The 14314-nt window shown below is 40.1% G+C and overlaps 2 protein-coding genes across 3 annotated transcripts; both read right to left on the reverse strand.

The window, feature by feature from the left end:
- Nucleotides 1-557: 557 nt before the first annotated feature.
- On the reverse strand, nt 558-4295 carry LOC111802503 (zinc finger CCCH domain-containing protein 67). 2 transcript variants are annotated; one of them, XM_023686899.2, is made up of 6 exons: nt 3696-4293; nt 2181-2246; nt 1796-1915; nt 1453-1710; nt 1107-1367; nt 558-1018 (listed from the first exon to the last, which is right to left on the reverse strand). In XM_023686899.2, the coding sequence occupies exons 1-6, from the start codon at nt 4134-4136 to the stop codon at nt 818-820; spliced, it is 1347 nt and encodes a 448-aa protein (XP_023542667.2). In that variant the 5' UTR covers nt 4137-4293; the 3' UTR covers nt 558-817. The 2 variants fall into 2 exon arrangements, with proteins under 2 accessions (XP_023542667.2, XP_023542668.2); XM_023686900.2 differs by lacking the exon at nt 2181-2246 and having other exon boundaries at nt 3696-4295.
- Nucleotides 4296-6969: 2674 nt separating this feature from the next.
- LOC111802433 (lysine-specific demethylase REF6) lies at nt 6970-13851 on the reverse strand. The gene is made up of 7 exons (XM_023686786.2): nt 12708-13851; nt 11994-12072; nt 11708-11775; nt 11458-11602; nt 10477-11132; nt 9664-10368; nt 6970-9395 (listed from the first exon to the last, which is right to left on the reverse strand). The coding sequence occupies exons 1-7, from the start codon at nt 13570-13572 to the stop codon at nt 7246-7248; spliced, it is 4668 nt and encodes a 1555-aa protein (XP_023542554.2). The 5' UTR covers nt 13573-13851; the 3' UTR covers nt 6970-7245.
- Between the last annotated feature and the right edge of the window lie 463 nt (nt 13852-14314).

Below are 14314 nucleotides of genomic sequence, written 5' to 3' on the forward strand. Positions count from 1 at the left end.
TCAAGGAAGCTTTAAAGCGATTTAAGAAGCCGGTTTGGATTGACTTTTCAAAGTGCTTCAAAACACTTTTAAACTACCTATAGATGATGTTTTCAAGTACTTGAAAAGTCGATTCCCGGCAATTTCAAATAAGAGATTAGAGTCTATACATGAAGATTAGAGTCATTCAAACTTGTCAAGGAAGCTTTAAAGTGTTTTAAGAGGCCGGTTTAAATTGACTTTTCAAAGTGCTTCGAAACACTTTTCAACTACCTATAGATGATGTTTTCTAGTACTTGATGTTTTCTAGTACTTGAAAAGTCACTCCCGGCAATTTCAAACAAGAAATTTGAGTCTATACATGGAGATTAGAGTCATTCAAACTTGTCAAGCTAGCTTTAAAGTGTTTTAAGAGGCCGGTTTAGATTGACTTTTCAAAGTGCTTCGAAACACTTTTCAACTACTTGAAAAGTCGATTCCGGTCAGGGCAATACCTGTAGGTTGCCAGTTCTAACAGAGACTTGGATGAAAAAGGAGGCTTTGAATGAAATAGTTTGTAATTCTTCTTAACAGCCAACTAGAAGCAAAAACTCATTGATCCTTCTGTGCTCTGTGAAATGTCTGGATAAGATTGTATCTTATAGCTACAAGATTATAGCCATTGTGTAGAAACTTAGGTATAATTTACATTTTTTCCTTGTTCAGCTAGAAAATAAGTGCCATCATTTGAAAAGCTTATGGCAGAACCCGATGGTAAACGAGTTGAATGCATCCTTATATCCTCTTAACAAACAAATCCTCCATGAAAGTTCCTTTAGAGGGCCTCTGCAAAAAATTCTTATGCAGACTGCTCAACTGTGACGCCATTTCCACTCCCTCCGCCCATTTCAGCCCCTTCTGCAGCATTAAAGTTGCTGTAGTGAGGCTGCTGTTTAAGCTCGCTCGTTGAAGAAGCTGGAAGAATAGGATGGTCGAACTTGCACGATGGCCCGAACTTACAGATGCCGTAGCGACTGTAATACGTGCATACGTTCTGATCCTGAATGTCACATAAAAATTTATCCTTTTAGTATTTTCTACAGAAAAGTCCTGTATAAACAACCAGGAAATGAGAAGGACAAGCTTACAGGTCTCAAAGGTAGGCCTTTGTCATTGAGCGTGCAGGTCGGTAACTTCAGGTTCCAATTTTTCGGGTGGTGATATATGCAAAGAGATTTAAATTTACAATCCCCAGTCTTTAGAAAGTAGCTGCATTCGGGTTGACCAGGTCGTTCGGGATGTTCTTCTACTTGCTGATGAGAAGGATAAAGATCCGTCTCAGATGCTATATTGTTCACGGCGTACGTTGGGGGTGGAAGCATGCTGATTTCTGATGGATACATGGGAGCCTTAACATGAACAAACCACAGATAAAGTCAATACGATACCGATATCCTTTAAACCAGACCATCCGAGATGAACGTAATACGATACCTGGTATGCGTTCCATTCTGAATCTTGAGAAGGTGAAATCATAGCAGGTACAAATGTTGGTGTTTCATTCAGCACTCTTGGTGAAGTCCAGGATGTGATCTGTGATTGTGATGCACCACCTTGTAGCAACACTCCATTGTTATATCCCGACAGCGATTCCGGTACAGCAACGGTAGTAGGATCGGGATGATTATACTTGCAATTCGCTCCATATTTGCAGCATCCCGTGCGCATGTAATAGGGACATTCTTTTTCGTTCTGTCAATAAAAAGATCATTAAATTCTTCAATATAAGTGAGATTAGGGATCCAGTCTAGAAAGATGTCAAAGTTACGAACTAAACTAGTCGGATTGGCAAACCAAGGAAGTTAAGCTCGAGAATTGGGTTTGGCAATGCTCTCGGTCTCGTATGGTTATATCTACAGGCTGTTCCGAATTTACAACCCCCGGTCCTCGAGTAATACTGCGAATGGCTCGTGAAGTGTAACAGTTAATCGATATCAGTAGATCACACATATCATAAAGGAAAATGAATAATTCACTATCTCGTACAGAATTCGCAAATAAATCGGTCATATAAACGCGGGAACTTATAATAATCCAAGGAAACGTCGATTATGTTCTTATAAAGGAATATAAGAAAAGTTCAGAACAGGGGTATGCATCAAACCATTTAACTAAGCAAAATACTTGAAATTTGTTCATGAAAACATAACAACAATGGAAACCTTGCATTCGGTCTTGCTCGTCTGCTCGGCCGAATCGTTCTCGTGCTTCAATTTCTCAGAAACAACCTTTCAAATTGAACAAAAATGAAACCCATCAAGAATAAATGTTATCCATTGATCATGTTAGAAGTTTCAATAGAACAATTAGGACTGAAGAAGCTGAGAAGAAGAGCCTGGAACAAACTTAAAATAAACAGGTAAATGCCGATGAATTGGAAACCGGCAAATCTAGCTTTGTAACAGCCCAAGTCCAAGCCCTGCAAGTAGATATTGTCCATTTTGGCGTCTGCTGGGAAGAGGTTTCCACATCTTTATAAGAAGATGCTTCGTTACCCTCTCCAACTAATGTGGGATCTCACAATCCATCCCTCTTGGTGGCCTGCGTCCTCGCTCGCACACCACCCGATGACTGGCTCTGATACCATTTGTAAGAGCCGAAGTCAACCGCGAGTAGATATTGTCCGTTTTGGCCGTTACTTATCGCTATCAACCTCACGGTTTTAAAACGTGTCTATAGGGAGAGGTTTCCACACTCTTACAAGGAATGCTTCGTTCCCATCTCCAACCAATGTGGGTTCTCACAATCCATCCCCTTAGGGGCCAGCGTCTACTAAGGAGAGACCAAGCCTATTGCTAACAGATATTGTCTTCTTCGGCCCATTACACATTGCCGTCAACCTCACGGTTCTAAAACGCATCTACTAGGGAGAGGTTTCCACAACTTGCTTCGTTCTCCTCTCCAACTGACATGGGATCTCACAATCCACCCCTTTGGGGGCCCAACGTCCTCACTGACACACCACCCGGTGATCGGCTCCGATACTAGTGTAACCGTCCAAGCCCACCATTAGTAGATATTGTCCGCTTTAACCCGCTACGTATCGCCGTCAGCCTCACAGTTTCAAAACGCATCTACTAGGGAGAGGTTTCCACACCCTTACAAGGAATGCTTCGTTCCCATCTCCAACCAATGTGGGATCTCACAACCCACCCCCTTAGGGGCCAGCGTCTACTAGGGAGAGCCCAAGCCCACCGCTAACAGATATTGTCCTCTTCGGCCCATTACACATCGCCATCAACCTCACAGTTCTAAAACGCGTCTACTACTAGGGAAAGGTTTCCACAACCTGCTTCGTTCTCCTCTCCAACCAACGTGGGATCTCACAATCCACCCCCTTGGGGCCCATCCTCACTGACACACCACCCAGTGATCGGCTTTGATACCATTTGTAACCGTCCAAGCCCACCGCTAGTAGATATTGTCCGCTTTAACCCGCTACGTATCGCCGTCAACCTCACAGTTTCAAAACGCATCTACTAGGGAGAGTTTTCCACACCCTAACAAGTAATGCTTCGTTTCCCTCTCCATGCAATGATAAAAAAGCTATACATGCAAAGAGAACAGTACTAAAACCTATCAACAGAGGTTTAACAATCAACAAACCAATACAAAGAACAAAGCATTCAAACAGAGGTATTAGCTTCCACAAGTAAATAAGATCTCCAGAACCACACCTGATGTCTCTTTCGCAGTGGATGATTGAATTTACACAATGATCCAAACTTGCAAGTGCCAGTCCTAAGGTAAAAGGCACAATCCTCAGCCTCTGACCGTACAGGGTACCGGTTGTTTCCACCCCTCATTTCCCCATCCTTCTCCACCTCACCGCCGTCGCCTGCATCCACCACCACCTCCTCCTCCAAATTTCCCTCACCTTCAACAGGATTCTTCTCAACTTCCCATTCTCCGCCGCCGTCAAAATCCGTCACCGCCGCCTCTTTCTCATCCTTCAAATCCAATTTCTGAAGCTCTGCATGGATGCGATCATCATCGGCCACATGCGATGCATCAAATAGTGCAGGATCACGAACAGAGCCATGAAACTGTAGAGATTGAGACCCAGAAGGCAATGATTCACAGTGAATAGGGACGGAAACAGCTTCAGAAGGTTCCATTCTGCGTCACATTTGAACCCAAGAAAACCCTAGCTGCTAAAGAGAATAATAAAGTACATGGAGAAATGGGTATTGACACTAAGTGGGAACTAAGAACAGGAAAAGGTCACTTTCTGACTGCGGCCGTTTGCGCTTCGCCTCTCTCTCTAACAATCTTCAAATTTTTTTTGTTCTTTTCCTTTTTTCTAGACGATTCGTGGGGTGCTTTGACATTATTTGATTGAAGAGTAAATTGGGTTGAAATTGGTTTGAAATTGGATTGGATTTTAGTGGACAAACCAAAGTAAAAAGCTCAAAAACATCGATTTTCGGTCGACCCGTAACGGTTTATAAATGTTCCAAAACTATTAAAAATTCCTTAGAATATCGAATCAAAAGTTGGATTGTAATAAAAGGCGTTGTAACGCTTGATACCCATGATTTAGTTTTAGATTTAGTACTTGATGGTAGTGATACTTTTCCGGATCCTCGGTAACATCATTACGTTACTTATGTCATAAATAAATTAATATTTTAAACGTGTTTAGTTATTTCTTACATATTTTCTCAAAAAACTAGCACCGAGTTCTTATTACTTTTCAATTATTTTAACAATTTCTTAATCATCATATTCTTAGGATCTCTCATTTGAATTTTGTCTCAGTTGATTCGTGTATCTCATATTTACTACACATCGCATATACTTTTAAAAAATAAAATTATTTTTTTTAAAGAAAGGATAAAATTTAACATTTTTTTTCGATTCAATTAAAAAAAAAAAAGAAGAAGAAGAAGAAGAGTTCTATCTTAAGGTTCTAAGAATCTCGATAAAAGGTGAAACTTTAGAAAAATGCTCATTTAGCGAGCGAACAAAGAATATTAACCTTTTAAGGTCTTTTTCAATGCTAAAATTAAAAGAAAATAAAAAGGGTATCTTCAAAATATCTTTACAGCTAGTTTTAAATAAAAATTGTTAATATTTTGTTTAAAAAATACCTTCCACTAACGAAGGTTTCTAACCGGTTCAAAAATGCTATTTTTAACCTTAGTAAAAAAAAAAAAAAAATTTACTGTCAATATATAAACAAAAACCGTTTATTACCTCATATATTATCGCTAAATTTTTTATATTATTGGTAAAAGATAATGAATATATTTTAAATGTTCTACTAACGGTAGAACTAGTAAGAAAACTAAACAGAACAAGCTCATAAAAACGCAGCAAAACTTGTCTCCCAATCACAGATCCTATGTTTCATTCAACTTCCCTGCCTACCAGCTGAACCTCTAAACTTAGAGCTTTCCATGCGGCAGACATATGCTTAACCCATTAAACTGCGTCCGGATTGACTAACATTTCTTGAATTCTCAGAAGAAAAAGGAAGAGAACGTTTAAAATGATATGAAAAAGAGAGCCAAGTTCAAGATAAAAGCTTAAACTAATAAGGATAGGTGAGGAGGATGAAAACTTTCTCCCGGAAAGACAAAGAAATGGCTCTTTTAACAGAATATGACGAGAAAGCAGCTGATGAACATGTCCTTGATTTTGTAGATAGACGATATTTTCTCCATAAAAGTCCAAAAAGGTCTTTTTTAACAGTATATGACGAGAAAGCAGCTGATGAATACGTGCTTAGTTTTGTAGGAGGACTACAAATGACATGAGATTTTCTCCATAAAAGCCCACAAAAGAGCTCTTTTTAACAACATATGACGAGAAAGCAACTAATGAACGTGTCCTTAATATTATGCATGTAGACTACAAATGACCAGAGATTTTCTCTATAAAAGCCCAAGAAAGAACTCTTTTGACGGTGTATATGATGAGAAATGACAGTGTACATCCTTAGTTTTGTACGTTGACTACAAATGATAGGAGATCTTCTCCATAAAAGCCCAAGAAAGAACTCTTCTACCAGGGTAGAAAGCAACTCATGAACATGTACTTAGTTCTGTAGGTAGACTAGGTATAGACTACAACCGATAGGAGATTTTCTCCATAAAAGCTGAAGAAAGAACTCTTTTAACCGTGTAGAAAGCAGCTCATGAACATGTACTTAGTTCTGTAGGTAGACTACAAACAATAGGAGATTTTCTCCATAAAAGCCCAAGAAAGGACTCTTTAACAGAGTATATGAGTTGAAATCCGCTGCAAGTAGACTACAAATGACTAGATTTTCTCCATAAATACTCAAGAAAGAACTCTTTTAACAGTGTATACGACGAGAAATCAACTAATGAACACGTCCTTAGTTCTGTAGGTAGACTACGAATGATAGGAGATTTTTCTCCCTAAAACCCCAAAAAAGAACTCTTTTAACCGTATATGACGAGAAAGCAGCTGAAGAACATGTCCTTAGTTTCGTACGTAGGCCACAAATGACAAGAGATTTTCTCCACAAAAACCCAGAAAAGAATCTTTCAACTGTATACGACGAAAAAGTAGCTAATGAACATGTCCTTAGTTCCGTAGGTAGACTACAAATGACAAGAGATTTTCTCCATCAAAACTCAAAAAAGAACTCGTTTAACCGTACATGACGAGAAAGCAACTAATGAACATGTCCTTAATTCTATAGGTAGACTACAAATAACAAGAGATTTTCTCCATAAAAACCGTACATGACGAGAAATCAGTTGATGAAAACGTCCTTAGTCCCGTAGGACGACAACAAACGACAGGAGTCCTATCTTTTACATTAACTCGAACAAACTCAACTCGTCAATATCATTTTCGACAGATCAAACTAGATATCTAAAGTCTTAGGATGTGTCTAACAGATACAGCAGCAGCAGCAGCAGCATTTGAGTCATGAAAGTAAATCAAATGGCATCAATGGAAGCAAAAGAACAGTACACAAAGTTCCCAGAAGGGGCAATGTCCAACCCCCAACTAAGAGCATGATTAGCATCTGACATTCATTGGAGAAGAATGTTTGAAGATCCAAGCAATTGCAAGGTTACAGAAAATCAATAACACCAATGAACACAGACAACACAACAGAATTAATTGATAATAATTACAGGGATTTGCTAAACCTATCCCTATCTCTAATAATCCTAAACCTGTCATCTGACCAACATCATAACTATTCATATTAAAAAAACAACATTCATTGTCCGCAAAATACTAACCTCTACCTTTCTTTGTTGAATGTCCAGTCTTCCGCTTGTGACGACTGAAATCCGACACGAATCTGAATGTCTGACCGCATCCTTGTTCAGCACAAACATAAGGTCGGTCACCTGTATGAACACGAATATGTTCTGTTCGTGCCCATGCCCATTTGAATGTCATCTTACAGCCCCTCCATGGACATTTGAGGGGACGATCGTCCATGTGTACTCGACGATGCTGTACGAGGTACTTGTGTGAGAAGAATTTCTTTCCACACCCTTTGACAGGACAAATGTTTCGTTTGTGCAAGACGAGTTCTTGTTTTGAACCGAAACTCATATTGCAACCCTCGATATCGCAAAGATACTCTGATTCCTCATCCCTTGCTTTTGAGTCTCTATGGCCTGCTGGAGTCTTCAAAGATGAAGCATTCTTCACCTTTTTCTTACCAATTGGCTTTTTATCATTCGGTTTCGTTTCTGAAAATTTAGTAGGCTTTGGGGTTCTTTGTCTAAGACGTGTGCTCGGCCCACCTAGTTGTTGCTCTTCCTCTGATTCTAAATCGGTCAATTTACTATTCCTCTTAGCTTGCTTACCACGTCGATTTGGGGCGAGTTGTTTTGTTGGCTGAGGGGTCTCTAGTTTTAAGGTATGGCGGCCTCCACGTTTTAGAGGTTGAGAGAATTCTTCTTTCAAAGTTCGAGAGGCTCCCCGCTTTGCAGGTCGAAGAATCTCTTGTTTCGTTTGAGAAATGGTCTCTTTCTTAACAGGCTTACTTCGAAGTACCCTCGTCCTGCACTGATTAGCACTATCATCGAGTTGGTCGTCTGGTGTATTTTCTCTCTCGAAGTACTTCGATTGCACATTTCTTACATTTTTCCTATGGTGCAGAAGAGAGGTATCATCTTCATCTGGATCATCTGAAAATACATTTTCCCTTGCAGTACGTTTGGCCGATTTGCTTCGAGGCGTACTCATAAGCTGATGAGAACTATTTTCGAAGGAGTCCTCAGAAACTGCATCTTCACTGTCGATCGTGGCCATCTTGCTTCTAGAAGTCCCTTGACGATGCCAAAGAAAACTATCGTCCCGAATATCATGCGAAATGACATTCTTTTTAACAACTTTGGCTTGCTTGCTTTTCGGAATCCTTCTATATTGCTTAAGAGGACTCTCCAAACACTCGTCCGAAAGTGCATCTTGTCTCTCAACATATTTATCTATCTTACTTTTACTCGTTTTACCACGAAACTGAGAAGAATCGCGCTCTAACGAATCATCGGAAACTGCAGGTTCTATCTCGCCCCATTTGGGCAGCTTGAATCCGTAGAACCCTCTGTGCAGCTTAGTATGACGATCTGCTAGCGATTCGTCTGGACCCTCGTCTGAACCAGGGTCGTCTGTCTCACAATAAGCTTCCTCATTGACAGGAACTCTTCCATGTTTTTTATAAGAAACATCCTCCACAGAATCATCGGACATGGCATCTTTACTCGCAACAATTTTAGACCGCTTGTTTTGTAGAATCCTATGATGCTGACGAATACAATCTTCACCCGAGTTATCCGAAACAATATCCTCCGACTCTATAGGTTCGGCTTTCTTAGTCGCCGCCCCACTCCCATAAGTCATTTTTCTCTTGCCAGCAGACTTTCTATTAACAGTCTCACTTTTCTGGATATTGTCCGATTTCCATTCGATCTTCTCATCCGACATTGTCCAAGAAGGAAAGCCGTCGACATCTTCTTCTTGAGGATCTCTCTTTGCTAGCAAAGGATGAATTTGATTCGACATCCAGACTTTCCCACACCATTTCCCTACAACTACTCTTTTCAGCTTGCCGCTCCTCCTTTGATAGACTTTCGGCTTACCCGAAGAGTTAGCCGAAGTACTGCGCCCAAATGCGTTATAAATAACAGAGTTGTATGGCATCTGCTTACTATAAAGAGGAGAATGGCTAAGGTTGGCACTATAAAAGAGATTAATTCCCAACTTTACAGCCCAATCTCCATTACCCGGAATCGCTTCCTCACTATCTAAAGCTAACTGAATTCTCTTTTTTTCGTCTTGGGTGGCATCTCTGAACGTCGTATCAGTCCACAGATGGTCGATACTTAATTCTTGTGCCATCAATTTCGCTTCGGCTTCCATCTTTGGATAGTCTGAAACAATTTTCCATGATGCAGACAATGTTAGACACAGCAAAAATTTCAAGTTCCCATTATAAAAATCCAAAACAGTTTATGTCATGAACAGTAACCATGAGTATTTACTAACGCACGAACCCGCTATATTTGAATAAGAACGAAATAATATTATATTAGAAAGTAGAGGTATGAACAAAAATAACGAGGGAGGTGGAACAGTTCGGGGTCCAATATATTTATTCTATATCACAAGAACAAGTAAATGACTACAAATGGCACGCACCTGGATGACAAAGTAATAGAATATGCACGCCTCCAATCGGGCGAAGTTGTTGTTCCACTTCTTTTGCATGTTCTAGACAGAATACATGCAACCTAGAGGAGTCTTCGTCGATATCTGGAGCGAAAGGCATATTCTCGATCTCTACTGGTTCAGCGGACTGCTCAAACATTGGTTTTTCAGTATCCGTATCTAAGGAAGGTTTTCCATTCACATGTGAATCTTGATATCTAGTTGACAAGTCATTTTTCTTAGTTGAACCTACGCCATCGATTTCAAACTCCAAAGAACAATTGAACGAGTCTTTGGAATCAAATCTAGCTCTTCCAAATTCTTCATAGTCATTGACTTGGAACTGCATTTGATCTGCAGAGTTAGCCGACAAGGGATCATGATTGGAGGTTGCACTGTTTTTACAATATTCACTAGAAGTAAGACCAGAATTTTCAAACTGATATTGGTCTACTGAAGAACAAATTGTTGGTTTAGCATCATTGGCATGTAAAGCAGCATCGGGTTCAGCATTATCCTCCTCGGAATCAGATGAATGTCCATAAGTCAATGCGAGCATGCCAAGGGCAGAAGTCTCGTTTCGTTTTTCAGTATTAAAGTTAGCTTTGTAACTTTGATCCTCTACTGGAAGCTGGCGATTGACGGCCTGGACTGGGACATCGTACAAACCATCAGCGACGCACCTTTCTCTTTTTCCTGCATTGGTAGTTAAATGAGCGTTCTAAGAGAGAACGGATCCTCGATAAAATTAGTAATTAAAAGAAAAAGTCAGCAAGTCCAGTACTGATTAGTTATAAAACCTACCACTATTAGAAGCATGCCCATCTCTTATAGCAATCCCTTCACCGGTTATCCCGGAACCAACGACCCAATCATTAAAGAAGCTACAGTCAGCTGACATAAGGTACCTAGCAGCTTGTTCTCTGGGTTGAACGATGGCTACACAGGCAAAGCTTAAAATGCCACACGTGACACAAGAAAACAGTCTTTGGTCCGATAATCCATCGCAGTGAACGCTACCACCTCGTTCGTTGGTGGCATTCAAAATCCTTGAACTTGACGCACATAAATTACCTGTGCTTCTCTCAGATAGAGTAGAATAAAGTCCGTTGACTGAATAGAGACCTTTAACTCGATTCATTCCCTGGCTGTTTTCTAGTGTGAGATTATCATAATCAAAACTTTGAGGGGATTCGGCTTCTTCCTTAGAATTGCAAAAACCAGCAGGAAATCTAAGTTTGCCTCTCATGTGGGATCCTACACGCAGTCTTGAATAAATAGAATCTGAAGAACCTTGAGGAAGAAGTACAACCGAAACCCCACTTCCGAGAACGTCCAGCAGGCTGTTATTCTCGAGAATATTCTGTACAAATAACTCCTTTATAACTGTTTCGCCTTCGCTCCTTCTTTTATCTTTTAGTCGTGAGCTTCTCGGTTCAGAACCAGTGCACAGAGGTGATCTGTATGTTAAAACATAAGATTTGCTCAAATGAGTGAGGAAATCATATAATGGGAGGGACAAAAACCCAAAAGATCAATATTGATTATGATGGAAGAATTTGTAATAAGTGCTGTCGTTCTAGCAAACCGAACAATTATTTTCTCACAATAGATTTCGAAATGACACAAGTTTAAACATATGAAATAGCACAGCATGTATTTTCGATCATATCAGATTTGCAATTAATTCCAAGAAGATAAAAGATCAAAGAAAGCAAGTGACTGAAAATGAGAAGGAAATCATTCAGCTAGATTGGACGGACGTTACGAGAAGGCAAAACAAACCTGGAACTTAGAGCAAGATCGTATAGCAACTGAAAGTGAGATACCATTGGAGGATAATTGATTGAAGCTCTACGAATTGCAGCGTCTTTAGCAACCCTTAACCATTCTGGAGTTGCAATATTGGCTGCCTCCGCACAGTTAAATCCTAGAGGAAAGTATCAAATAGACACAATGTATGAAACAGATATAATTGCAATTTAGAGTTCAAAATAAACAACAAAAAGCATAAAATGAACAACAAAGATCTCACCATGGCTGAAACCTGTATGATAAGCCCGAGGAAAAGTGACAACAAATTCACCTGCATTTTGCACTAACCTGGTGCAAATCGATTAAAGACGTGAGAAATATACAGAACTTGTTACTTTCGAGATCAAATGACGAGGCAAGGAGACTCTAGAAGGGTAACATTTTTTTGGGCCAACAGTATCGTCAACTCGTAAGAGTAAGATCACTAGAAATAACCAATGCCTTTAACTATCGAGAGAAACGATATCTAAAGCAAGGAATAGAAGTGCTAACATAATGCTGGTTACCTGCAACATGGAACTCCAGAACTAACAAGAACTTCTGGTGACATCACGGTCGTCTTCTCACCAAGAATGGCAAAAGTAACTGGACGAGAAAAGGAAAACGAATTAATTATGAATGAAATCCAAAACTAAGGCTCCTTATTTTACGACCAAATTAAAATTGAATTGTACTACTTGTAACAGATATATGAATGAAGTGAAAACAGCTAAGAATGATCCACTTCCTGAAGTGCTCTCATAATCAAAACTTAACAAATAGTAGCAAATGGGGCAACCATGAAGAACACAAATTATGGATACAGAACAAAATTTTGAACAAGAAATTAGTTGAACATCGTTGTGGGGGGAAAACGCCTATGTAAAAGCAAAGGGGATAACAAAACCCATGATAAGCAACGATCGGTGGGAACATAGAACTAGGTAAGCGTTCCGTTGGTAGAATTTTAAACAATGAATAACAGAGCCTATCAATGTGGTTGGTCAGCTAAGTAACAGGGCTCAATGCCAACAGCATATACACCTTGTTATGCAATGGTTAATCGAGGGATATCCCGTTCATTACTGTGTCGTCTGTGAAAATGTATTCGCTTAAGAACAGATATTCATTAGCATTAATCGAGCTAAACAAATTCACTAGAACATCTTCCAATAACATAACTAGAGATATGTAGACTATAATTAACCAAATGAAAACTAGTGGTGAAGCCATCAACTCACCAAGGGGATTGATTTCTCCTCCATATCCCTGAACTCGAACAACCTCCTCAAACGCCACAGCAGCGTCTCTCGGCACGCCATACCATGTTTTCCCCGCCCCCATATGCAGATAATTTAAGCTATGCAAATCATGGTCTTCTACATGCCAAGCAAACCAGCTAAACAGCATAGCAACATACACCATTGGCGAAGTAACGCCTGGAATCTCTTCCTTCATAAACTTCAACAGAGACCCTTTGGCCCTAGACACTGCCCTCATGTTCCACGCCGTCTCACCAAGCGTTGTGCCATCCCCTGCCTCCCTAAACATCTTTGTACTCACAGGTACAAACGCAGAGCCAGGCATATCATTCGCATATTCCACCGAAAAGGGCTTATCCAAAGTAGCCCTCCAGTAGAGCGTCTCGAGCTCCAAAGGCGAAAGCCCACCTTTCTTCGTACATTTCTTCAAATAACTCTTCTCAAAGGCCTTCGCCTTAGCCTCAAATTGCTGAAATGTGTAGTACTCACCGCTCTGCCACACTGGTTTTTGAACCGGGCGTGTTTTTCGCGGGCAAAACCCGATCTGCTGTTGGCGAGTAGTGAATGTAGGCGGAGACTTGGTGTTAATCGAGTCAGAACATGGCGCACGAGCTGCAAGCGACTTATTAAAATTGAGAATTACAGTTTTCTTCGGCGAAGGAAGAACAGGGGGCACAATTTTGCAGATTCCAAACTTGGAAGCCTCTTTTTCGATCTTGAAAATGTATGAAATTGGATCTTGAAACTCAGCCAAAGTAGGGTGATATTCAGGAGCCAGAGGTAGGGTTTTGAGCCAAGAAAGTACCTCTGGAGTCGGCTCGGCGGCCATGGCGGAAGCTGCCATTAACAGAAGCGAAGTTGAAGATGAAGTGCAGCAGGATTTGTCATGCAAGACCCATTCTGAACGAAGACGAACAGAATCAAAAGGGAACAAACAGGGTTTCTCACATTCGGAGTTGAAAATTTAGGGGTTTTTCGATTCGGGAATCTTGAGGAAGCAAAATTTCCCCTGTTTTTGCAATCATACAGAGGAAAGGGAAAGAGAGGAACCAAAACCCAGAGGCGAAAAAAGAAAACTTTTATATTTTGGGGGCAGAGGAGAGAGTGAGAGAGACTGAGAGGTTGGAGTAGCGCTACACATGTGAGTGGGAAGGGGATTTATTCTGGGTTTGCGAACGCTTCTTCAATTTGCCCTTCTTTTTCCTTTTATTTACGCTTTTGCCATTCATCCTAACATATCGCCCTACAACTTGGTAATTGCCGTCTTACCACACTCAATTGTTCGGCTTAAATCATTTTTATTAAATAATCAACTCAATCCAATCCTAAATTTTTTGAGTCGAGTAGGTTCGAGTTACGGTTCGAATCAATTTAAATTTTTTTCTGAAGTAAGATATTTAATTATTTATTTTCAAACATTTCATTAAAATTTAAAACAATTTTTAAATTTAACCATAAATTTGTGACAATTCAACTCAATCTAGTTTGGACGGAATCATAAACCAATCCAAACCGTACGAGTTGGATTGGATTGGTCATAACTCAATCCAAACCATACGTTAGATTGGACTGTTGGATTGGTCGGA

Source organism: Cucurbita pepo, chromosome 9 (assembly GCF_057944985.1).
Source record: "Cucurbita pepo subsp. pepo isolate OVF chromosome 9, ASM5794498v1, whole genome shotgun sequence".
Classification (NCBI taxonomy): Eukaryota; Viridiplantae; Streptophyta; class Magnoliopsida; order Cucurbitales; family Cucurbitaceae; genus Cucurbita; species Cucurbita pepo.

Coding starts and splice junctions, on each gene's coding strand:
- LOC111802503 (XM_023686899.2), bottom strand. CDS start 4,136: ATGGAACCTTCTGAAGCTGTTTCCGTCCCTATTCACTGTGAATCATTG. Junction 2,247..3,695: donor CACTGCGAAAGAGACATCAG/GTGTGGTTCTGG, acceptor TCAATTTGAAAG/GTTGTTTCTGAGAAATTGAA. Junction 1,368..1,452: donor CAGAATGGAACGCATACCAG/GTATCGTATTAC, acceptor GTTCATGTTAAG/GCTCCCATGTATCCATCAGA.
- LOC111802433 (XM_023686786.2), bottom strand. CDS start 13,572: ATGGCAGCTTCCGCCATGGCCGCCGAGCCGACTCCAGAGGTACTTTCT. Junction 10,369..10,476: donor TGGGCATGCTTCTAATAGTG/GTAGGTTTTATA, acceptor CTACCAATGCAG/GAAAAAGAGAAAGGTGCGTC. Junction 9,396..9,663: donor TCTATTACTTTGTCATCCAG/GTGCGTGCCATT, acceptor AAATTGTTTCAG/ACTATCCAAAGATGGAAGCC.